Source organism: Leopardus geoffroyi, chromosome X (genome assembly GCF_018350155.1).
Source record: "Leopardus geoffroyi isolate Oge1 chromosome X, O.geoffroyi_Oge1_pat1.0, whole genome shotgun sequence".
Classification (NCBI taxonomy): domain Eukaryota; kingdom Metazoa; phylum Chordata; class Mammalia; order Carnivora; family Felidae; genus Leopardus; species Leopardus geoffroyi.
In genome coordinates, this window is record NC_059343.1 from 17,979,596 (window position 1) to 18,004,018 (window position 24,423).

Consider the following 24,423-nt stretch of genomic DNA (forward strand, 5'->3'; position numbering starts at 1 on the left):
ATATTATGTTTATACCCAAAGGTAGAACTAGTTAAAAGAAACTCCAATGGAATGGGACTTACTTGGACTCTCAATGAGTCACTCCAAAGGGTGCGACTGGGATTATTTGGAGGGGACAGCAGCCCTGACAGTTTTTAGAGTGAGGTGGATTGGGATAGAGGTAAAAAGTTGCTGAGTTCATTGTTAAACCCAAGTCACTCTCCAGGCAGGGTAGGGGACATATCTGGAAAACAGGGAGTATAGAGAGGACCTACTGGACTGGGTTGGACTAAGTGACACGGATGGTCCCCTGACCTATTAGAGTATGACTTTACGTATTGCTGGCTAAATACATCACAACACTGACAAGGCACAGCATACTCACTAGTGGGGACCAGAGTGTCTTCAGCCCCTACTAAGCTCAATATGACTATTGTTCTGGACTCCTCTGGCATTCTGGATAACAATATCTCTTCCCTACGTGCTATCCCAAACAGAGGCTGTGGCTCACTATTGGACCACCCTATGAATAAGTGCATATTTATGCTACATGGCTTTTCAAGAATGCTTAGCTATTTCCCACATTTAGGGACTTTCATACCAGCAACCTTGACATTCAACCAAAGGAACACTTTTCTAAGCAAGAAACATTTCAGTTTGGTTTGTCCTGGGAGGAACTGAGAAACATTCTCTAATTCAGTCCTTCTGACCCAAACTGCGTGTTATACTCACCTTAGGATCTTGTGAAACATACCCCTCCCTCAAAGAATTAATTGGTCAGAGGTGGGTCTCAGGCAAGTCCTGGTGATCCGAGTGTGCAGTCTGCACCTACAAACACAGGTCTAGCTGTATCCAGCAATTCACTGCTGCCTGACTCCAAGACTACGATAACTAGAATAAAAACAAAGTGATTCCCACTGAAAGCCCAAGGCTGGACAACTCTGTTGTTCAGAAACTGGCTTCAGTTCTTATGCCACAATATTTGGGAAAAGCTATGCAACTGCCAATCAATCAGCCAAGTAGCTGTGATCCCAGTCCTGTCTTGTATTGGACTTGAAAAATGTTCAAATTTACAACCTCTTTTGTGTTTTCCTTCCAATCCCTAGATATCCATAACAGTATGCTTGAATAAAGAGTATCAAATCCGGCTTTTTTGTCTCTGCATATATTTGAAACATGGCAAGGCCTTCCTGAGAAATATTTCTACAGAGATTAGAAAAATGATTTTTCTTCTTTCTTCCAAATCATTGCATCCAGGGATCTCTTTGTGTATTTCTTACAACTGCATGTGAATCTAGAATTATTTCAAAATAAAAAGTTTAAAAAGAAAACCAGGTGGTAAACTGTATTTGGCCTATGGGCCCTAGTTTGCCAACCCTTGGATTGTAACAGTGTCAGAACTTAATAAACAATTACATAAATTAATGTTGAATCAGTGAGGTTAAGTGACTAGCAGGTATAAGTTGATGCCACTGGCAGAATTCCTCATCTGTTATATTAGGAATGTCCTTCTTAAGTTACACAGCACATTTCACCTCTATGGAGCTTACCCTATCTGCCACATGGAGAGTTAGCATGGGGTAACGGGTTGAGATTCAGACATCCTGGTGTGCCTGGGTGGCTCAGTTGGTTAAGCCTCCAACTTCGGCTCAGGTCATGATTTCACTGTTTGTGGGTTCAAGCCCCATGTTGGGCTCTGTGCGGACAGCTCAGAGCCTGGAGCCTGCTTCAGAATCTGTGTCTCCCTCTCTCTCTCTACTACTCCCCTGCTCGCACTCTCTCTCTCAAAACTAAATTAAAAAAAAAATTAAAAAAAAAAGTCAGACGACCTGGATTTGAATCCTGTGTGCCCCATTGTGTAGTTGTGCCACCTTGGGGGAAGTCACATAACCTGTCTGTGCCTCAGGTTTGTCACCTGTAAAATGGAGCTCTTATGTGTACTAACTCATACAAGAATCACAAGGTAAAATACTTGGCACAGTGACTGACCCTTGGAAGCACTTTTCTAAGCATGAATGACTGTTGCTTCATTGATGCTTTGTGTATCTGAATTTCGGCAAGGACGTTTAACCAAGTTGCTCACTATACGTTTGGATACTAGCTATAAAACTGTGGACCAGATGATAGGTTAGTTAGGGGATTTTGAATGTCCAGACCTAAACAATCTAGATTGATGCCTCTACGTCAGTGGTTCACAAAGTATGGTCCCCAAACCAGCAGCAGCAGCCCTTGGAAACTTGTCAGAAATGCAGATTCTCGTGCCTACCCTAGAGCTGCCGAATCAGAAACACTGGGGGTGTGGCCCAGCCGTCTAAGTTTCAGGAAGCCCTCCACCTGATGCCGATGTGCGAGAAAGTTTGAGAACCACTGCTATAGGGCAATCTGAATGGTTTCTATTGCCACAGTCCACAGGATGCTGTCCTTGGTGCTGCCTCGTCCCCACTCTCCTCAGGATCTCAGTTAAAGATAGGGACAGGCTTGCCTCTGCAGTTGGCACATCAGACATGCGAAACCAGCCTGGAGGAATAGCTGCACTCTGGCTGCTAGAATATGGACCTGAAATGATGTCATTCGTCTGGCAGTGTCAGCCAAAATTCACAAAGTTGTTTTGATTTTTAATAGAGATAGCTTTATTTTTACCTGACCCAAGTTTCTAACTCAAGTTTCTTGGCATTTTAACTCCTTCATGTTCAATGAAGTTGCCAGTGGATGTGGGTATCCAGGCACTGTGTTTCTTGTTAGCACTGTGGCCAGGGCTGCAAGACTGTAGCAGGCTGACCCTGGGTACAAGAGCAAAGTCCCACCTGCCACCTCTTGACATGTCATAATTTGATCACCTCATTAGAAAGGGTGCCGCCCAGGAGGGAAAAGTGAGTCTGAAGTCAGTTGTGAAAGAATGGTGGTGAGATGGTGAGGAGGTTCAGGGGTCATACTATAATGCAGTTGCGTTTCCCATCTGTGCTGGTCTCCAAACACTGTCTCAGCTATTTTGTCTTATCTGGGCCATGATCTCTCCTACCCCTGTACAGGGAGTCCCTGCCAGCCAGGGGCTCTGAAACCAGCTGGGTTGGTGGTATGGCCCATTCCTGGCAATGGAAGCAGGTCTATAATTGGCCCATAATTGAATTGGATTTGGCTCAGAATGACTCCCAGGCTTTCTCCCCTGACAGATAACCAGCAGTAAACTTCATCTGTGATTCTACAGGGAATCCAGTATGCTGTTTCTTGGCTGTTGGTGACAATGAAGAGGTTTCCAGGAGAGTTTACCTTCAGGGTGATGATTTGGGGGTTTCTTAAAGGGAGGTCTTTCCCTGGGGCATTTGTTTGCCACCCGGTCTTCCTGAAATGAAGACATTTCAACACAATTTTCAAATCTGGGATCATGTGTGTGTGTGTGTGTGTGTGTGTGTGTGTGTGTGTGTGTGTGCTGTATGTTTATATGTGTATAAAGGATACAATTTGGGGTGCCTGGCTGGCTCAGTCAGTAGAGCATGTGACTCTTGATTTCAGGGTCATGAGTTCAAGTCCCACACTGGGCATGCAGCCTACTTAAAATAAATAAAATAAAGGATTAAAATACGATTTTCTAAAATTAGGCAGCAATAAAACAGTAAATAGAGATGAAAGTTGAGATAGTACATTTCCTTTAACATATAGCTATAGATAGAAGTGGGTAGATTAATCCTGGCTTTCTTTTTGTGTCAGTGAGAAAAAATCCTCCTGTTCAGTTGTGGCCCATGCATGGGTCTTTGGTGCCTGCTACAGACTATGTCATGATGCTACTTTTCTGATTAAAAGAGGTCACACCCATTTTCTACAGATGCACTTATCTAGGCTTAATTTAATAATTAGTCTTAAAATGAACTTTCTCTGGAAGGAGATGATGATATATTCCACAATCTTCTATGCTGTGTGAAGTTGGAAGTCACATAAGAATGAACTGCAATTTTGGGGCACCTGGGTGGCTCAGTCGGCTAAGTGTCTGACTCTTGATTTTGCTTTAGGTCATGACCTCACAGTTCATGAGTTCGAGCCCCACATCAGGCTCTGTGCTGAGAGTGCGGAGACTGCTTGGGATTCTCTCTCTCTGCCCTGACCCTGCGCATGCTCTCACTCTCACTGTCTCTCTATTTCTATCTCTCATAATAAATAAATAAACTAAAAAAAAATGAACTGCAAATTCAATGCCCTGCCTGTCTTATGGAACTGTTGTGAGCCTCAAAAGACAACACAGAAGTAATTTGGAATTCTTAAAATCAGATGCAAGGGCTTGTTAATATTATTGCTACTATTAGCCTCTCGTTAAAAGATGTGAGTTAGTTTTTGTCTTAAAACTCCAAATAAGCCTCTGTTTCCTCATTGTCTGGCTCATGATACCCCCTTAAGCGGCCGATCACAGTGTCTAAGCTGCCATGTTGTTTGGTGCCTGTGTGTATTAATGACTGCCTACCTGTTTCAGTCTTATTGCAAAGTAGATGTTACTTAATGATCAAGTTAAGTAACATCAGAAAGAGGGAGAGAACACTCCTGGAGAGTAATAATAGGTGTAAGTTGGATATGAATGGGGCATGAGCCAGGACAGGATGTCATAGAGAAGACACCTCTGGATATTCAGATTGACATGGATCTTGTTTTAGTTTCTAGACCAGACTCCAATAGTACATAGTCTGTGCACAGAAGATTACTAAAAAGATGATGCCTCTTTTTGCCATCAAGCCCATTCTAAATGCTCAGTAAAATGGTGTCTCAAATGCATTGTTTCACTTTTCCTTGATAGTAGTGTGGCAGCTTGACCTTCTAAATATTTCTTAAACTGATTGCCTTCAGAGAAAAGTCTGAAATTACAAACCGGATGTATCTGCTACTTAAAAATGGTCAGGGGTGGAAATCCCTTGAAGTCTCCATAACAAAATGAAAGTGCTCAAATGAAATGTTTGTAATGTTGCTGTCGAGACAAGGGCTCTGGATACTGGAGCGACTGCCAGTTTTGAAAAATGGGACCGCAGTGCCTCCTCCAGGAGAATGAGCATACTTACACCTTAGAAAGCTCAAATGATGTAAGGTGGGTGGCAACTGAGAAAGAGATCCTCTCCGATGCTTACAAGTGCTGCAGTGAGCTCATCTTAGTCACAGACAGTTAATGGGGTTTCATTTTCAGTGAGATTTTTCATATTCCCCAGGCAAAAGATGCAGAGCTATTCTTTAGAGATTATTTCATTTAAAAACCAACCAACTGACCCCTGCCTTTGGTAGAAAGGGTCAGAGGATGGAGGGCATAAGCAAGACGTGGAGACCACAAAGGGAATGAACACTTTCTGGATGCTGTTTCATGCCAGGTCACCATCTGAGTCAATTCAGTGTCTTTATGGTTCCCTCTCAAGATAGGTATTACCACTCCTATTTATAGATGTGGCTCACAGTAACCAGGAACTTGCCCAAAGTAACAGAATTACTATGCGATATGGCTGGAAGCGGAGCGCAGATGTACCTACTCTAGTACAGCCAGTGCCTTCAATTAAGTTCCTTCTGATGCTAACATGCTATCATCAGTAATAATAGCTACCACTATGCTGAGGACTGTATACACACTGTGGAGTTCAGTGTTTCTCAGCCTCGGCATTAATGACATTTCCTGTGGGGAGCTGTCCTATGCACTGTGACAAATTCAGTGGCATCACTGGCCTCTACCCACTAGATGCCAACAGTATCTACCCTGAGGGGTGACAACCAAAAATTTCTCCAAACATTGCTAAATATCCCGTAGGGTAGGGAGCAAAATCGCCCCTCTGAGCTAGGTATGTTTGTCATTTTTCAGAAAAAGAAACAGAGCAATTATGCCAAATCACAGACCAAGGGAATTGCAAAGCCAGGGCATGAACCTACACCTGAATCACCTCTAAAGTGTACACCCTTCCACCTTCTTTCAGTAGAATATCTATTTTCCAGCGTCCTGTCTAGAATCTTCATCACCTATATTCAAAGGCTGTGTCTCGTCTCGTCCTTCCTGCTGTAGCCATTATGTGCTAATGTCGCCTCTCACATCCTAACCTGACTGGACTGGGAGTGCCTGGAGGGGCACCTTCCTGTATCGCCTGCCTCTAACATAGTGCCCAGTATGTAGTAGGTGTGCAGATGTTCACTAACTCACTGAGTAAATTATTCCAGTGCTTTAATCCTTCGCATTCAAATCCAGTTGATGCTATTACCTTGCATTATGAAGAAAAAGGTTCATTCACCTGAATCAAATTCCAGGTAGCTCATGTACAAAATGATTAGAAGATGAAAAATAATGGAGTCTGAATAAATGGATGTGTGAACACTCAGAATTTAAGAAACCTGTTTGGTAAGTTCACAGGAATTAATCACTGCATCTGAACCTCAAAGGCAGTCGTGATACCTGTCATCTGTGTCCAAAATTGAGGGTGAAGCAAGAGCTAGGCAGTGCAACATGTGTATTACTTGTTAAGGATTAGGCCGTGCCTCCTACGTGTCAGGGCAGGTCTTCTGGGATGGCAGGAAGTGCCACTGTCCTTTCTACAGAAGGCATCCAATGACTTTTGGGCAAGAGGACATGCTTGCTTTCTGCTATTTTTCCAGCAGTCGAGATGAATTATTCTGAGCACCCTTTCTGCCACCTGCCTGGACAAAAGCAACTCCAATCTGTCGACTGCTTAATAGAAATCTCCCTCAGTGAGAAGCTAGTTAACCGAGCCCGCCTGGGATTAAAGCAGCGACCACCTCGCCATCTGCATAAAGCCCTAAACCGGAGAGTGTGGAATGATCCACAGGGAGCGGTGGCAAGGGACTATGAGTTCAATGTGCAAGTCTTGATTCACTCCTCATGATTCCTTCTCCTTCTCAAATGCCACAATGTGTGGAGGGAGTTAAAATGAGCAGTGTTGTCACGATGCAGCCAAGCCCAATTAGACAGCCTGGAATTCATTTCCCCAGTTTTCTGTGTGGGCTGCACACAGCATGAGAGGGAACGAGAGAAAAGATTTCACGGGTAGGAGCCGGCTGCCTCATGATGACACGGAGATGCCTGCCAAGCCCTCTCTCATCTCCGTGGCAAAGGCGTCCTCTGCAGAGGCCTCATGCTCCTTCTTCTGGTGCAGCTTTGTCAGCACTGAGCCCTGTCCACATTGTCCCCAGCCGCTATCAACTGCTCGTCCACCCCCTTCTTTCCTTCCTTCCCTTCTCTTCCTTTGCCTTTCTTTCAGTCCTTTTCTCTGTTATGCTCTCTCTGATATTTACCCTTCCTCTTTTTCAAGACCTTTAAAAAGAGCCAATTATTTGTGCTTCATGCATTGTTCTCCCCATTCAACTGAACCCATCTAGACACTGATTCGTGTTGGAGTCTACAACACTGATATCCTCAGCACCAAGCACATGCTTGATGCTTAATGAATGCACACATGAAGGAAGTAAGGAATTAGCAAATGAAAGAATGAATGAACAAACCAACATGTCACAATTATAGCGTCACCTCTTTGTGAAGGTGACAGTTTCTGCAGTCTCTTTAGCCTTTGCTTGTTTTACTCCAAACTAACACAGTGAAAGATTTGCAAAGCCTGGAAGATAGGACTAAGAACATTTTAAAACAATGCAGTGGGTGATAGTGATTAGAAGGAGTGGCTGTGAGTATGGCAGATAACAGTTTACATCTCACCTCTGTGACTTACAACCAGGGTTACCCTGGTCAAATTTGTAAAGTCTCTTAGCCTTCTTTCCCCCATAAGGGAACAGGCATGATAGTATATACCCCATGTAGTCAGCACGAGGAGTGAATGAAATATGTGAAGCATAAGACATGCCATTGGGCATCTCCTGAACACATACTAAATGGTAGTGCTAACAATGACAATACAAATGATGACATTGATGTTGGTGCTGACGATTGCAAATGCTTAACATTAATATTTTAAAAGACTTGATGAACTGCTAAGATAACCTACTGCTTTCTGATACATTTGAGATAAAAACCTACAAAAAGTAGTTGTGTTTAAGGCCCGATATTATAACTCAGGGATATTCCATATATACCATATATCATAAATATATTTAGTGTAGCAGCTGACAAAATAATCCTACTTAAGAGGGTTTTATCCCTAAGTCTCTGATTAATGTAAAGAGATTATAAATATTAGGCAATTAATTATTTTTATTAATGTTTTAATTTCTTTAAAATACAATGCACTGATTGTTCGAAAGGTAAGTTTGCAAAAAGTTGGTCCTGGCATCAACCTTTAAACTAGGTAAATCAGGGTTATTACTCTCAGCACTCCTAACATTTGGGACTAGATAATTCTTTGTTTTGTAGGGGGAGGGCTGTCCTTGACCTTATGGGACATTTCCTAGCATCCCTGGGGTCTTCCCACTAGATGACAGTACCAGCCATACCTCCCTCCAGTTGTGGCAACTCAAGCTGTCTGCAGACCCTGCTGCCCTGCACCAGTCCCCAAACTACTGAGACCGGGTAATGAGTTCCATTGTGTTGCAAACAGGGCAAGTGGTGTCAGTTGTAACTGTCCTTTATCCCATGGAAATCTACATGCCAGTGTCCAGGGTTCTACAGATCTGGGTCCTGAGTCACCTCCATCTTCTACCAAGCTGGCTGGAGCATTTGTGCTTCTTGGGTCTCAGGTCTAGTCCCTGAACACTCTATCGCCAGTTCCAACTCCCTCCCACCAGCTCACCTGCTCAGCCCTCCAGATCTCTGTTTTAATAGAAACCATCCAGGGGTGCCTGGGTGGCTCAGTCGGCTAAGCGTCCGACTTCAGCTCAGGTCACGATCTTGCAGTTCGTGGGTTTGAGCCCCGCGTCGGGCTCTGTGCTGACAGCTCAGAGCCTGGAGCCTGTTTCAGATTCTGTGTCTCCCTCCCTCTCTGACCCTCCCCCGTTCATGCTCTATCTCTCTGTGTCTCAAAAATAAATAAACGTTAAAAAAATTTTATATAAAAAAAAATAGAAACCGTCCAGATAGCTTCTGTGTGTTTGCTGTGGAGAGGCTCTTAAAGCAACTGCCACAATCAGCTCAAAGGCTCCTTACTTTCACCCTCAAGAGCACTTTACACCCGCACAGGTTGTACCAGGGCCTAGAACAATAGCTCTGCTGGTCAGGAAAACAAATGAATAAAACCTTGAGGCAGTTCAGAACCATGGCAAAACTCATCTTTATCCTAACCAAGTGGGGAGAAAAAAAAGAGCATCACAAATCAAAAGAAATATGACTTCACTGGGGAGTGAAAAATCTCAGGATAAAGCCATTTTCTTAAAAAAAAAAAAGTGATAGAGCTTCTGTAACTGAGTTGAAGTGGGGAACATTTTAAAATTGAAGACAAAAATTTCTGGCAAACAACAGAAAAGATATTTGGAGAAGTCTTTTTTCTTTTTTTAAATTTAGTTATCTGGAAAACAATAAACCAATCCTTTGTCTTCTGGAAAAGGGAAAATGTTATGAATCATGATAAGCCAAACAGTGTGAGAAATAAATCATCATTCGGAAGGCCACAAAGCAACATAAAGAATGCTCTTCCAAGAAAATGTAGAGTGGAAAAAGTAAAAGGAGAACCAGTTGTATTGTATTGTATCCAATATGTAAACTCAGAGGAAAAGACTGGAAGGGTAGCTATCCAAATGAGTCTTATGGTAAAAATGGTGATCTTATGAGTGATTATTTTTTATTTCCCACCTTCTATTTTGTTGTTATGGTATCTATACAAATTTATTTTTAACACTTACAATTACATCTTACTATTTGAAAGGAAGGATATTTCCATTTACATATCAGTTTAATCATCTGCCATGATTGATATTAATTAAGTTTAAGAGAATAAAGGGCATATTTCCCAAATATGGAACTGCTAATATTGATTTGATTGGTTGCTAAGTGATTTAAGATCTTCTTTAATGTGTTTACAACTATAAATTTCCCTCTAAGCACTGCTTTTCCTGCATCCCACAAGTTTGGTTTATTGTATTTTTTGTTTGTTTTTCTCCAAGTATTTTCTAATTTCCCTTGTGATTTCTTCTTTGACTCATTGGTTATTCAGGAGTGCTTATTTAAGTTCCACACATATGAATTTCCCAAACTTCTTCTGTTACCAATTTCTAATTTCATCCCATTTCTAATTTCAACATACTTGACACGATTTCAATCCTTTTAAACTTATTGAGACTTGCTTTATGGCCTAACCTGTGGCCAGTCCTAGACAATGTGCCATGTGCACTGGAGAAGGATGTATTTTTCTGTTGTTGGGTGGGAGTGTTCTATAGATGTCAATTAGATCTAGTTGGTTATAGTATCATTCAAGTCTTCTATTTCTGCTGTTTGGAGGTAGGGCCTTTGAAAGGTGAGTAGGTCATGAGGGCAGTGGAGCCCTCTTGAATGAGATTAGTGCCTTTATAAAAGAGACCCCAGAGAGCTCCCTGATCCCTTCCACTATGCAAGGATACAGTGAGAAAATAGCCATCTATAAACCAGGAAGCAGGGTCTCACCCGACAATGAATCTGTCGGCATCTCAATCTTACACTTCCCCACCTCCAGAGCTCTGAAAAATAAATCCCTGTTTATGAGCCCCCCCCCCCCAGTCTATGGTATTCTGTTACAGCAGCCCCAGAAGACTAAAACAATTTCCTTGTGATTTTTGTCTCTTTCTTCCATCCATTGTTGAAAATAGGGTCTTGGTCTCCTTTTATTATTGTTGAATTGTCCATTTCTCCCTTCAATTTTGTCAGTTTTTGTGCCATGTATTTTGGGGGTCTAGTGCTAAATGTACTCTTCATCAAATGTCTGGATACGTCAATTTGCCCTCCTGCCAGCAGTCTCAAAATTAGCCCCTGAATCAGCATGAACAACGGTGATGCATAATACTTAACATTTAAGAGCAATGAACACCTTATGCTCTCTTCTAGCAGAAATGGCATCTCATAAATATGTCTTATCTGGACCTAGATAGTCTTAGAAAAGTAAAACCAAATAACCCTTGATAATTAAATGATTCTCTTCTGGTTTTACAAGGTTTTCTCCCCTTTGAAGACTATGAACTAAAACTGATGTCTTCCTTCATTTTTCGGTTTCCAAGAGGAATAATGTTATAATCTGAATTAAAGTCAAATTTCTGAGCCCTTAAGTGATCATGGTCAACACTGTTACTTTCAGACCTTGGAAGGAAGGCTAGTCTTACTTTTAAGTAGTAATCTCCCTGATAATAAAAGGACGTGGGAAGTTTACAAGAACGCATTTCTAGGGACCCGCAGACTTGCTATGGTCAGAGCACTTGTGACATTCTACAGACATGCCTTGTGTGTGCATGATCTATCAGGTGCCCCCTAGCCTTTGAGAAGCTATAAACAAGAAAACCAATACATCACTTTGGTAACTATTGTGACCACATAAACAGAAGATGCCAGGGGTGGGACAGAGTGCTGGAAGAAGGCACATCTCCTCTATCAGGCATCATAATAGTTCTTTTCACATACACAAAATCCAGAAGCAAGGCTGGTTGACTGATGTGGGGTATGGGATTGAGGCTAACTTGAGACCATGGTGGTGTATATGGCTACGTAGGCATTGCAGATCATTTGAACTCACTCTCACAGCCCTACCACAGTGTTTCTCAGAGTATGGTCCAGTGCCCACTGGTTGACCTCAGAAGTCTTCCTGATGCAAAAGCACAAGTACTTTCCTCAGTCCTTAACAGCAAATGGGGATTTGGCCCTTAGATTTTCACTTATATGCATGTCCAAAAGCTATTAAGTGGGTTATTAAGAATCACTAAAATGTTGCCTCTTTCTGAAACCCTGGTTTAGTACCTAATCATGAAGTCTGCTGCCACACAACATGTGGCCATGCTGCACTGTCCAACACAGAGAAGAATTCCTGCAGCTTTTTCAGAAGGACAGTTTCTTTCTAGTGCTTCATCGGTCCCAGGACTTTCAATTGCTGCCCTTTGTGTTCATTAACATAATTGTAGACCTAAGGCTTTACCTTTATTAATCATTTTTATTTGATATTTATTTTGTTCCTCTCCAATTCTTTGTTATCACTGAGTTCTTTTATTGCTGGAAAAAGAGAAGAGATGGTATGGGCTGGTTGTGGGATCTTATTTTGCTCTGCTCCAGAAGTTTAAGAATATTGCCCTAGAGGAACTGTTTGCTTTCACTAGACTTATCTATTAATGGTGTTCTGGGCATTCCATATGTCCAGAGGCTAATTCTAAGCCTCTGTTAAACTATTCCATTTTCAGCACCTCCTTCAAATTGTCCCTGACCCAAAATCATCATGAGTTCTCCCTCTCATAAATCATAACATAATTGCCTACTTAGGGGGTCATAAACAGCTGTTGGATATCTTGAATCACTGAACTGTTGTCTAATTCTTTAATTGCTGCCTTTTACCTTTTAGAGTATTTTATTTTATCTTTCCACCAAGACTGAAGTATCCTGAGAGCAGGGGACAAAGGTTGCTATCTATATATCTTAGCACAGAATGAAGAAAAATGGCCATGGTACAGAGGTTCTTTACTGAGCATCTGTGGTCTGATATGAGGATTGAGAGGGAGCAGAAATGGACACAGAGTGTTGGACACTAGCCCTAAGCCATCCTCCAGGTGGTGGCTTCTGACTATGGACATGGGCGATTCCTGATCAAGCAGCAAACAACAAGCATGGGAGTATTGGAGGGCTCTTGGTTTTCAGACATTGCCGCTAGTCCTGTCTCTTCCTCTGGCTCCTGGGCTTGCTTAAATTACCATCTGGCCACCTTAACTCACAGCCAGGAGAATCTTGAGAGTACGTGACTGAACACCCTACCCTGCCCCGTGCCCCATGACTATACCAACCTGGATTGGGGTCCCATTTGGGACAGTACTGTGTCTCTTGGTCTTGACTCAGTACATACTGTCCCTGTGTTGCCTGGCTCTGGTTCCTGATTGGGTCCAGGCCCTAAGTCCTTTGCCAAAAGCCATTCCTGGTCCTCAACTGGCTAGTTACTGGCCTTTCTGGTTCCTATCCTGTAATGTTTTTAACCAATTTCTGTGAAAAATTGTAGCCATGGCATAGGACATGGAAAGAATCTGAAATCCTACTTAAAAGGAGGCATTGATCTCAGCTGGAAGGAGATGCCGGTCTATCTTACATGTCTAAAATATTGTAATAGTTATAACCTGGACTTTGAGCCTTGAGTCTCGTGGTGTTCACAGTGTTTGATGCTATGGACTTATTCACTCAAACTTCAAACAACAATCTGTTTGATCGAATCATTGAATTGGACATGGTGAGGATAGGTAACAAAATGGTAGCCCAAGAAGGAGGAAATCAATCCAACCAGTGAGGGGCTAAATTATGGCTGGTCCAGGATATTTACTCCTTATAAGTCCACTGAATCAATCAGTATTAAAAATAAAATGCTCTCCCTCTGTGACCACAAACCATGACCATGGAAGTCTCAAAATCTGACGTATTTGCAGGAGAAGAATTGATAAGTCAAAAGCAAACCAACGTAATACCTCTCCTACAAGAAATAAAGATCATTCCTTGGCAATGTCCTCATTTAGAATTCAGATCAATTATTCTGACAATGTAGGTTCTCACATTCTTGTAAGAATAAGGAAAAATAGGCCTCTCTGAGTGGTTTTGCATTATTGGAATTGCTTCGTGAGAGAATAATCATTAAAGTCTTCTCTAGGAAAAATGAAGTAACAAAAATTTGTCCTGGATGTTTGGGTAACTTTTTGATATTTTATTGAGTTGATATTGTTCCCCATTACAGTACCCACAGATGCAAGGCTGCAAAATCATTGCCAGATAATAGTATAAGATCCTTTCTGAGCTAATTTTATTTTATGTTATTTTTATTTCTAATTTTTTTAATATTTATTTATTTTTGATAGAGAGAGAGAGTGCAAGTGGGGGAGGGTCAGAGAGAGAGGGAGACACAGAATCCGAAGCAGGCTCCAGGCCCTGAGCTGTCAGCACAGAGCCTGGCGTGGGGCTCAAACTCATGAACCATGCGATCACGACCTGAGCCGAAGTTGGACACTCAACTGACTCAGCCACCCAGGCGCCCCTTCTCTGAGCTAATTTTAAAACAGCATTCCTTTGAATCTTCGAAACCAGGTTCTTCTGAAACTGTAACTGGGGTTAAATTTAGGTCTACATGGATTTCATAAAACCAAACCCTTTAAAGTTTACATTAAAGATTCATGTATGTAACTGGCCTTGGTTGGATGATGATGATGATAAATATTACAAAACATTAGTTTCCCTTCCCCGGGCTTTCTTACAAGAAGGTCCTGCAGCTTTGTCCCAAGCATATTGGAGTATTTCATCTCCGCCTGGCTATATAAGCAGGACTGAGTGTAATGATGTTCGCCATCAACTTGTGTCATTCTGTCATAAATAATGACAAGTGTGTGTAGCCACACTTTGGGTCAAATCTGCTCATGTAACTTTGTTCCCAACCAGGTTCCTGGGATTCATTCTAGAGTCATAGAGTCCACTGTATTTGATTTTTACTCCTTTGTTCTTTTATGTAAGCATGCTGAAAACACTAGATACTGTTCTTTTATTTTAACTCAAAACAACTCCTCCTTCTCTGTACTATAAAGTAATCGTTTCCCCAGAACTAACTTGCAAATGTCATTGTAAGTCAGCATAAACATGACACAAGTAACATTGCCATTACACATGGGATTACCCCAGAGAACATTCTGTCCTCTGTTATGTCTACAGGAGAAGACACAGCAGGGCCCCAGTGCTGTGTCTGTACCTACATGGTCAGAGGACCTCACCCTGACACCCACAGGGAGTATGCCATCCTTCATAAGGTGCAGTGGGAGGAAGAGGTGAGGCAGGATAACAAGTAAGTGACAGCACTAACTTTGAAGTCACATCTCTTCTTTAGGGTGCATGAAAGATGGGGAAAATCAGTCTTTCTAGAAGATCCATCTCAAGAATGAGGGCAGTAAGTGGGTATCAATAAGGCTCAACAGAAACAATGGATATGATGCTCTTCACACAGTAAATGGCACATGGTATGTGATTAATAAATGTTTCTAGTGCTCAGGACATGATAGCTGCTCAGTAAATATTGGTTCAATAAATGAGTGACTTGATGAACAAACAAACGAATGAATGGGCAGTCAGCCAGAAAAATACCTGTTTTATCATACCTGAAACTAATACAACATGGTATATTAATTATACTTGAATTAGAAAAAATAAAATAAAAATAAATTTCTCTGTAGAAGTAAAAAAAAATACCTGTTTTATGTTATCAATATAGATTCCTCTCTTCTAAACTTAAACTTCTGCTTAAGGAATGGAACAAACTGTGCACGGCAGGATTCAGTAATGTTAGACAAAGTAGATTTGCTCTCAGGCTTTCACAGGAGAGTTGGAAAGGAAGGCCAGGCGAGTTCCATACGCCCCCTGGTGGCAGAATTCGCAGGCGGGTCCGCATGTGTCGGGTCTGCAGATGGAGGGCAGGGCAGAGCCCTCACCAAAGGGTCATCATTGAGCAGATCCAGTTAAAATGAAAATAAGGTCACAGGCCCTGACTGCACTGCCTCTTCGGGAGGATGGCAGGTACAGTTTTGCGCCTACCCTTCCCTCATGCACATTTTGAGTCATCACTGGGTCCTCTTGGTCTGCTTTGCACACATCTGGGTTACTGGTTTCAAGGCCTAAACTGGTCCCTGCCCCCTTTACACTTCCAGACCTCCTCAGCACCTTGCTCTTCTTATCCCCTCCTCAGGACTTGCTCATCACTCTTTGTGGCATCTAGGTGGGGAAACTGAGGCATGGAATGAGGGAGGGCTCCCTGGACCCCACAATCAAAAGCTCCTCAAGGCCTCCTCCCAAGCATCTCCCCTCCCCCAACCTTGTCCTCCCCCAACTAAGAAAGGGGTTGGCAGGCAGACATCCTCAATGGCCACAAAGCTTTGCTTTCCCAGAAAACCTCTGCACGATAAAAACCACTCTAAACTGAAGGACCTGGCGCTTAATCAATGCTTCTGGAATTCCAGACTCCTGTGGAAAACTTCCTTCATCCATTTTACAGTGGTCTTTTTAAGAGGAAGGAAATAATTTTTCACTCACCTTCTTTCAACTACTGCTCAGCTTTGGGGACATACTTCAGTTCACTTTTAATATTCTGGATCTCTGATAGGTTGACCGCAGGTCCTGGAAATTTCTTCACTCCTGGAATTGGCTTCTTCTCCTCATCTGAGGTGGGAGGAGCACCCTGAAGAGAAAAAAGAGAAAGAGATCAGCTCACTGAAAAAGGCATTTGGTCTCTCTGTCAAAGGATAATTCTAGCCGCATTCCTGTGCTGTTGAGACACCCTCAGAGTCCCAAGAAGATCTCCTGAAGTCTGTGGAGGAATATAGAATAAAGTTGGAAGAAGAAAACAAGTAACTTCCACATGACTTAGAAAACACAAGAGTACTGTTCAATGTCTGATAACTAACAAAAATTATGACTAGTTAGGATTTGTGTTTCCAAGAGAAGCACCTTACGAGATCAAATTTAATTTCGTATCTTAGGATCCTAATATGCCTGAACAGCAGAGATTTGTAGAATGTTTGTGCATGGTTGGCTCTAGCAATGACTTTGTCCAGGAGTTTAACATTTTTTTTGTTTGGGGTGCAGTAGCTGTCAGCCTTTGTTCCAACAACGTCTCCTAGAAGCATAAACAAACTGACACTGACATAAGCAAACCTTCTTGAATGTGGGTGGGACAGTATGGGGCAAGAGGAGGCCCACTTCTCTCTTCCTGCTTTGGGAACTATTTTAAATTCCTTATTATTTAATGTTTTTATATTGTTGCAGCTTTAAGGCAGGACCACATTCTATACTTTTCTTTGTGGCTCCTCCAGAGCCTGGTATAGATGACATGCTTGCCGATTTTTGTTTGTTTCGTTAATCCCAAGAATGTACCATAATGACAAATACATGCCTCTGTGTACATACACCAAACATACATATTAACAGTGACTAAAACAATAAGATCAGTTGCTGTGTGTGGCTCCTAGAACTCCAAAGTCATTACTGCAGAAGAAATTGCTTGTTAGCTAGACGCCTATGCTAGACATGGGGAACATATTCTCCAGCCCTGGAAGGAAGGTGTTGGAGGAACATTTGATCACTGTGGCAGCCATGAGAGCACGCCTGTCGGATCAGCTTTCTGCCAGGAGGGTAATTCAATAACAGTCCCAGCTGCCTCACCCTGCAACCCACCTGCCGCACCACGCTGAAGTCACACTTCCCACGGCTGCTCGTGGCCAATGACTGAGTGCCACAGGATCCTAAGGCCAGCCCATTCCTGGGAGACAAGACTCTTGAGGAGCAACTGCGGCTATAGAATTGTCCTTAGAACAGCAGTGAGATCTAAGAGGTTTCACTTCAATTCTCTGTCCCACTCTTCTTCACCCACATCATGGTCTAACCACCTTCCCATTTTTCCTTACAAATGGTTTCCCCAGTAAATATTTTCCACATCTCAGCCCACCGTTGTCTGCTCCTTGGAGGACCCACTGTTACATGGTCACAATGTGGGACTGGCAGGGCTTCATCTGCTCAGCCAACAACTGAATGAATGATACAGTTCTAGGGAAAAGGAGTAAAAAAATGCACATTTGCCTCTGGTTCGAGCCCTAAGCCCATACTTGTTGCCAACCTAATCAGGCAGCGATGTGACTTGGGTAAAAGCTAATGCTGTTCTTTGCCCCCATCTGGCTCCTACATCTAGTTCTCAAATTGTCTAGAACCTAAAGGGAAAGGGAAGAGACTGTTCAAGATTCCCAACCTCAAACCAATTATTTTGTAGGCATATCCTTTATAGAATTGCCTATTTGAGGGGTAAGTACAAATATAAAACATTGTACATCTACTGTTCTTCTATGAAGGGCTGATAGTTTTTTCCTATAGTCATTTTCTTTGAACCTTGGCACAGTACTGATGAAATAGCTAAGATGGAACCCACACAAAATGATAAAGTAATTCAGTGTAGACTGTGCCTGTTGTAAATATCTGGCAAATAGTGTTTCCTCAGGCTGATGTACACAGTCATAGAATCAGCTTCCTTTTGTCATGCACACACATTCACCATTTATAAATGGCGATTTAGAAGCAATAATCAAAACTATTAAACATCCACCTGGAGGACCATGTATTCCAAAATGTTCTTTCCTAGACTTTTGGAAAGAGATTTTAAACAAGGCTATAAAATGGGGTTTTTTAATATGTGCAGCAGTGAAATGAAAAATGTTTCCTCACTTATGAATGTTCTGATGATGGTTAGGTGGGTAGATCTTAATAAAGAAGCATGAAGAAGAAAAATGTTTCCAATTCTTTCTGTTAAGTTCCTGGGTATGTCACCTTCACTGTGTTTGTAATATCAAAATGCGCTCTGTTGGCACATTTAATATGTAAAGCCAATGTGTATAGTTATGTCTATGTGCAAAGACTTATGTGAACATACACAGAAAAAAGGATGATAATATTTAATATTAGTCACTTTCAAGTTATTAAAACCTCAGTGCACTGTGTTTTTTTAATAAGGTAAGACTTTCAGCACTTGATTTGGTATGGTCACATATAATAGAAATTATAAGTGGATATATTCAATAAGTAGATATGACATTGACTCAGGAAGGGGTTAATGGTGGTACATATTCTTAACTGAATCTTCTCTCATCTTTTAAAAAATTGGGAATCGATTCCATTTCTTCTATAAATTTGTTGTAAGAATTATAATAAATAAAGACATGAACAAGCAAGGTTCCAGATGGCTCCATCTGGCTAATATGTGGTACTTTTTTTTCTTTTGTACGTAGATATTTGAACTGAGAAGGGACATGAAAGATATTCTTTTATTGAGATAAAGAGAGCTTGAGAGAAGGTTTATCAGCCCCTGCACCTTTACCAGTGTCAGGAATGGCTGTTGTCAAGAGAAATGTTCCCCTGGGGTGGGGGGGGCGGTTATAGAGTATTTGTAAAATTTGGCAAAATGGTGAACCATTTTCCAGCTATCTTGCCTTCATTTCCCTCTTTACTACCACTCTGTTGAGTTTTCCCCTAACCTCATCTCTGTGGGGCAATACAGTCTGATGTGCTCATTCATGCTTAGACACTGAGGACTTAGTAATAACAGCAAACACAATGCTAGCTATTCTAAGTTACATATGCTAACTCATTTAATCCTCACACCAACCCTATACATTTGATATTACTATTATCCCTGTTTTATAGTTGAGGAAACTGAGGCCTAAGGCAGGGAGGGAAGGAGTAAGAAAATTGCCCATAGTCTCATGGCTAGGAAGTGTGAGACCAGAATTAAGTAGTGTGTTTGCATCTTGTAAAGGGACAAGGTGGAGAGGGAAATAATTAACAGAAAGTACCAACATGCTATTTTCTGGCTTAATAATGATGGAATTACAGTCAAAAGAGAGATTTGGGAAGCAGAGTGGAGCCTTGTCAGTACCCTTCAAATCGCTTTAAACAAGCAGCTGCCTTGTCTTATCCAAAAGATTGGCCTTATTTATTAGGATTTGGCTGCAAGGCCTCTGTGTCAGGCACATGCCAAACTCTGGCTGGGCTGGGCAGACGGAGGGTGTACTCCAGCTCTGTGAGCAAAGCAAAGGGCTCCCAGAGACCATAGGTGGGCTGGAGACCCAGCCAGCACTCACAGGCCTTGTCAGAGGGCCAAAGGCTGGTCCTGGCTTCCTACTGGGATACAACCTCTTCACGCATGAGATGGGGGAGCTACTGGCTGTGACAGAGGTGGCCTGTTGTGTTCAGGGATGGTATGTTATGATCTCCATTTTATACAGTGCTTATCTTAATGCAAGGCTAGGCAACAAATCCCAAAACTAGGTAAGTAAGCATTTCCAGGTTTGCAAATTAGGTAATTTTTTTAAAGTGTGGTTGTATGAGTTATTTATTTATTTATCTATTTATCTGTGTATTTATTTATTTATTTATTTATTTATTTATTTATTTATTTATTAAGAGAGAGAGAACACATGTGTATGCACAGGGCAGTTAGAGAATCCCAAGCAGGCTCCATGCTGTCAGCGTGGAGCATAACTCGGGATTCCATCCCATGAACCATGAGATCGTGACCTGAGCTGAAATCAAGAGTGGGACACTCAACCAACTGAACCACCAGGCACCCCTGTATAGGTTATTTTTAATTCAGATTCCATTTTTGCCTTCAAACTATACGACAAAAGGTGGCAAACCAACAAAATCCTACTTAACTCACCTTGTAGCCAAGCCAAGCTGCCTAACTGCTCCCCTTGCAATGTTGTTTCCATGAGAAACTTACTCTAAGGTCCAGCCCAGGCCTTGAGTCATCAGATCCTCCCCCTACCTAAGATCCCACAAGTCCTGAGAGCTCATTTCTGCTCATACAGTAATGGAATACCATTCTCAGCTCCACCCTCCCAGCCCATGAGCTGGGATATAGCCCATGAGAAAGATATACCTCAGTTCCAGAAACACTTCTGGGGTCTCTGGATCTCTGTGGATACCTCACTCCCTCCATCCTGTGAAGAATATTGATTAGCCATTTGTAAATGTGGCTGGTCATAAAGTAAGTGTTCACAAACAGGCTGCATCAGTTCTTGTCTATTTTAGAATGTACTGGAACCATCAGACTGGGGACAAGAGTGAGAGCACAATGTTTTCCCAACCCCCTAACTGGGACACTTGTGAGGAGGAAAGTACCAGTTGTACAGAGAACTGAAGGTCATCTGTACCATAGGGGAAGATGAGATGCAAACCTCCAAAACCACTGTTACATACATCAGTTTAGTGAGGAAAAGGGTCAAGCCACCTTCTGAATGACTGCCATGGTAGTGACAGACACGGTTTAGGGAAACAGAGGAAGAAAACCTAATTACAGATACATGCAAGTGTGGGAAGAGTTCCACTGCCCTCTCTTCAACCTCTCCATGCCTTTTTCTTACAATATGCAAAACAATAGGCCTAGGAGTCCTTCAGGAAAATTGGATAATTAGATCAAATGATGAACAATCATTTATTGAATGGTTGGTAGGCTGTGCTGTGTCCATTATGTCACCGACTCCTCTCAGCAACCCTCTGAGGAAAAGAGTGGATCGTATTTGGCAGACATAGGCTCAGAAATACTTGACCAAAGTCCCAGAGGGAGAGCCCATGATTATGAGTTAACTGGATAGCCAAGTCAGTAGCATCAGAGTTTGAGATTATGTACCATAAGAACAGGGTAGTGCTGGGTTTTTTTCAACTTGTAGTTCAAACTTTTTATTCATCAAAGGTGACCTAGTGGCTGAAATTCCAGAACTTGGTGATATCACTCAAATACTCCCATCTCCTTCTTTGAAAACTTACCTTTCTAATGATAGGAGGCTGGAACTACTAACTCGGGACCATATCAGGAATTATTTACGGGGGGCGGGGGGAGGGGGAGGAGAAAGGTTAGATGAGGGACAAGCAAAGTTTTATTAGGAAACTTTGAAATGGTGATAGGTGTTCTTTGGGGGCAAATACCAAAAAGGTCACCTACAAAAGTTCAAAAATAAGTCTTTTTAGAAAGATAAAATACAGTTGGCTATGCCCTATGGCTTTGTTGAATTCCACTTTCCTTGTCTTCTGCTAATGACATGCTCCAAAACCTGCATTTTTTTTTTCAGAATTAGACCTTCCAAATTTCATCAGAAAAGTCACAGTTGGAGAAGAAATACAGACCTTGAGGAAGGCACCCTTCTCTATTTAATGCACTTGTTATGAATTTTAGCCTTCATTTCAGCCAAGTCGGCATCTGAATTCAGAGGAAAGGTAAAGAATTAGAGGGAGGAAAAAAAGATGGAAATTGATAGACTCCCTTGCAAAGTCCTCTTTTCAAAGGAAATACACAGAGATTGGGGCTTTTTGTTTGAATCACAAGTAATTTAATGTGCTTATTACCTATGCTCCCACTGGGGTTTGTCACTCATCAGAAGCTGTACTAAATACATCTTGCTCGGTTCAGAATAAGTTCCAAGTGAGACCTTACCGAGCTAGTGACTGTTGCCAGACCAAAAGCATGTGAGAGGCTATGCTCCCCCCACCACACACACACACACACACACACACACACACACTATCAACAAACAACATGTTAAACTCAGCATCTTCAAGTAACTGTGCCAAGCCCTTAAAGGGCTAAAGAGAAGTAAGGAGCAGTGTGTTCCATGGCTAAGTGAGCAAGAGGCTCAAAGAAATGTATGTACTTTGTGATGACTCCTTGACCCACATCCATTCATGCCTCCCTTGTCCTGGAGAGCTGACACTCGCCTTGCCTTTGCCCCACTCTAGTCAGGAGTCTGGAGGAGAAAGACAGGGCTGAGCTCTGCCACTAAGTTTTCCTCACCTCCTCCGTTTCTGGAGTACACTCTTTTCTTCTGGGGGGTTGCCCAGCTCCCGGCCGAAAGGCTCCCATGGGGATGTTGATATTTGCCTAAAAGAAAAAAGCAGGGAAGATTTAACTCAAAAAAAAAAAAAAAAGTAGGAACTTGCATTGACACTTGGAGACCGTAATCACTGTGATAAAAAACGCATCCAAAAAGTACATCTTTAAATCTTTTTTCCTCAAGAAAATTGCAATAATGACAGTACAAAAATATGCAAAGGGAAATTTGACTTCCATTTATTACAGATTTCTGGTACTCATCTTTAGGTCTGTGCAGTGATTTCACGATTCCCTAATGGATAGAAGAATTTCAAGACAGTTTGTTCTGGCTGTTGCCCTCCTGTGGCACTTTACATTTTCCTCTCCCTCATATGAAAAAGGAACACATAATGATAGGAAAGGAGGAAACAGCATCCTCAGAAGCCATCCCACCTTAGCCCCTCCTTCAGGTTCCTTCAGATTCACCCTAGGAGGGGTGCACTCACACCTCCTGAACCCCTTCCTCCTTTCTGTAATGTCCTATGGCTGTCCTGGCACTTCTGTGGTCTCTGTGATTGACACTCCTCTACCTTCTCCCCAGCACACCACTGTGGGGGTCAGCACATAAGGAGAGTGCTGGAAAGCCAAGTTCCCTGGTATCACACTTCAGAGATTCTTGTCCTTCATTAAGATAACACGCTAATCTCCATCCCCAGTAAACATAAAACATCTTCTAGTAAACATGAAATAGGCTAAATGTTAAATTATGTGAGTAATATATACTGACACAGTAATTTGAATCTGGGGGAAAGAATTTGTAAATTTTAATTTTATCCATATTTCATCTGATATCAAAAGGCAAGAATGTTTAATGCAGACCAACCAGGAGCATCACTCACATAAAACAAGCATTAAAACTTCTTTTTTAAGATAGAACCTAATTTTTTCCACTTAAGATAAAGTGTTGCCTTATGAATAACTGGATACGTGGACTTGAAAAGTTGAAATTGCACTTTGATGTTATGCATCAAAGTGATGCCTGAGCGAAGGAAACAAAATATTTTACTACCTTATGATACAGTTTGGACAATTTGGGTACCACATCCAACAAAATTACTAGAAAGTGTGGTAAGGTCCATTTGGAAATGTCTGATGTGAGCTCTGTTACTAGGGGAATGTTCAACTCAAGACACAGGAAATATACAGGGTTCATGTTCAGGGAACATGGCAGATCTGTGTTCTCCCAAGAGAAGGAAGTGACGTTTTCCCCCTAGGGTCTTTAAAACTTCCTTTTGTACTAGAATAATGCTGATCCCACAGAAAGGAAACAGATCCAAAGGTTTGTGGCAGGTATCAAGAGAGGTAAATCACCATTCCTAGGGCCACCAAGCCAAGAAGTATTTTTGATCAGTGTGTACTATATATGTCAAAATATAAGTGCAACACAATCTTAGAGAAAGCCATTTCCTCTAAAAGCCTAAGGCTGAACCTTCTATGCTATTCCTCTGTTTATTGGAAATATCAGTGGCCTAGAGTGGGAGGAGGGAGGAGCATATGACAAGGGGGAAAATATGTCTTATGCAGTGGCAAATGTGGTAGCATACTTCATGAATTCCAAGATGCACCTCTTTTAATACCCCCAAAATCAAAATGTGTCTTATAACCAATGGTTTATTAAATATTTAATTGGCACATTTGTTTTCTTTTTTAGCAGGACATAAAATAGTGGTATTTTACAATTGATAGTGTCTTAGATCGGATGAAATATCATTAGGGTCCTGAAATAAGATCTGAACAATTTAAGACCTGAAGAAGTTTATCCACATTGAACCAATATCTATCTCCATTTCTACACTTTGAATGAAAAAAGGGAAAAGTCAATATAGGGACTTTTGGGGAGAAGGTTAACCGGTTAAAAGTTTTATTATATCATCACTACCCTGACCCATTTATTGAGTATCTACAGAGGGTGTCTTCCTAATAGTGAGTTGAAGTTAACATAGTTTCTGAAAGACTTGATTGCTGA

At 41.8% G+C, this 24,423-nt stretch overlaps 1 protein-coding gene across 3 annotated transcripts in view; it reads right to left on the reverse strand.

Moving 5' to 3' along the window:
* Positions 1-24,423, reverse strand: part of SMPX (small muscle protein X-linked) — a 53,775-nt gene that overhangs the window by 15,339 nt on the left and 14,013 nt on the right. For 2 of the 3 annotated variants that reach the window (XR_006710906.1, XM_045471813.1), the window contains exons 3-4: positions 22,380-22,466; positions 16,082-16,226 (exon numbers count right to left, since the gene is read on the reverse strand). Coding sequence is in view for 2 of the 3 variants with exons in the window: in XM_045471813.1 (XP_045327769.1) it covers positions 16,092-16,226; positions 22,380-22,466 (222 nt within the window). In the remaining variant the exon portion in view is untranslated. Of the gene's footprint in view, positions 1-16,044; positions 16,227-22,379; positions 22,467-24,423 lie in introns of those variants that run through there. The other variant, XM_045471814.1, reaches the window with a different exon arrangement.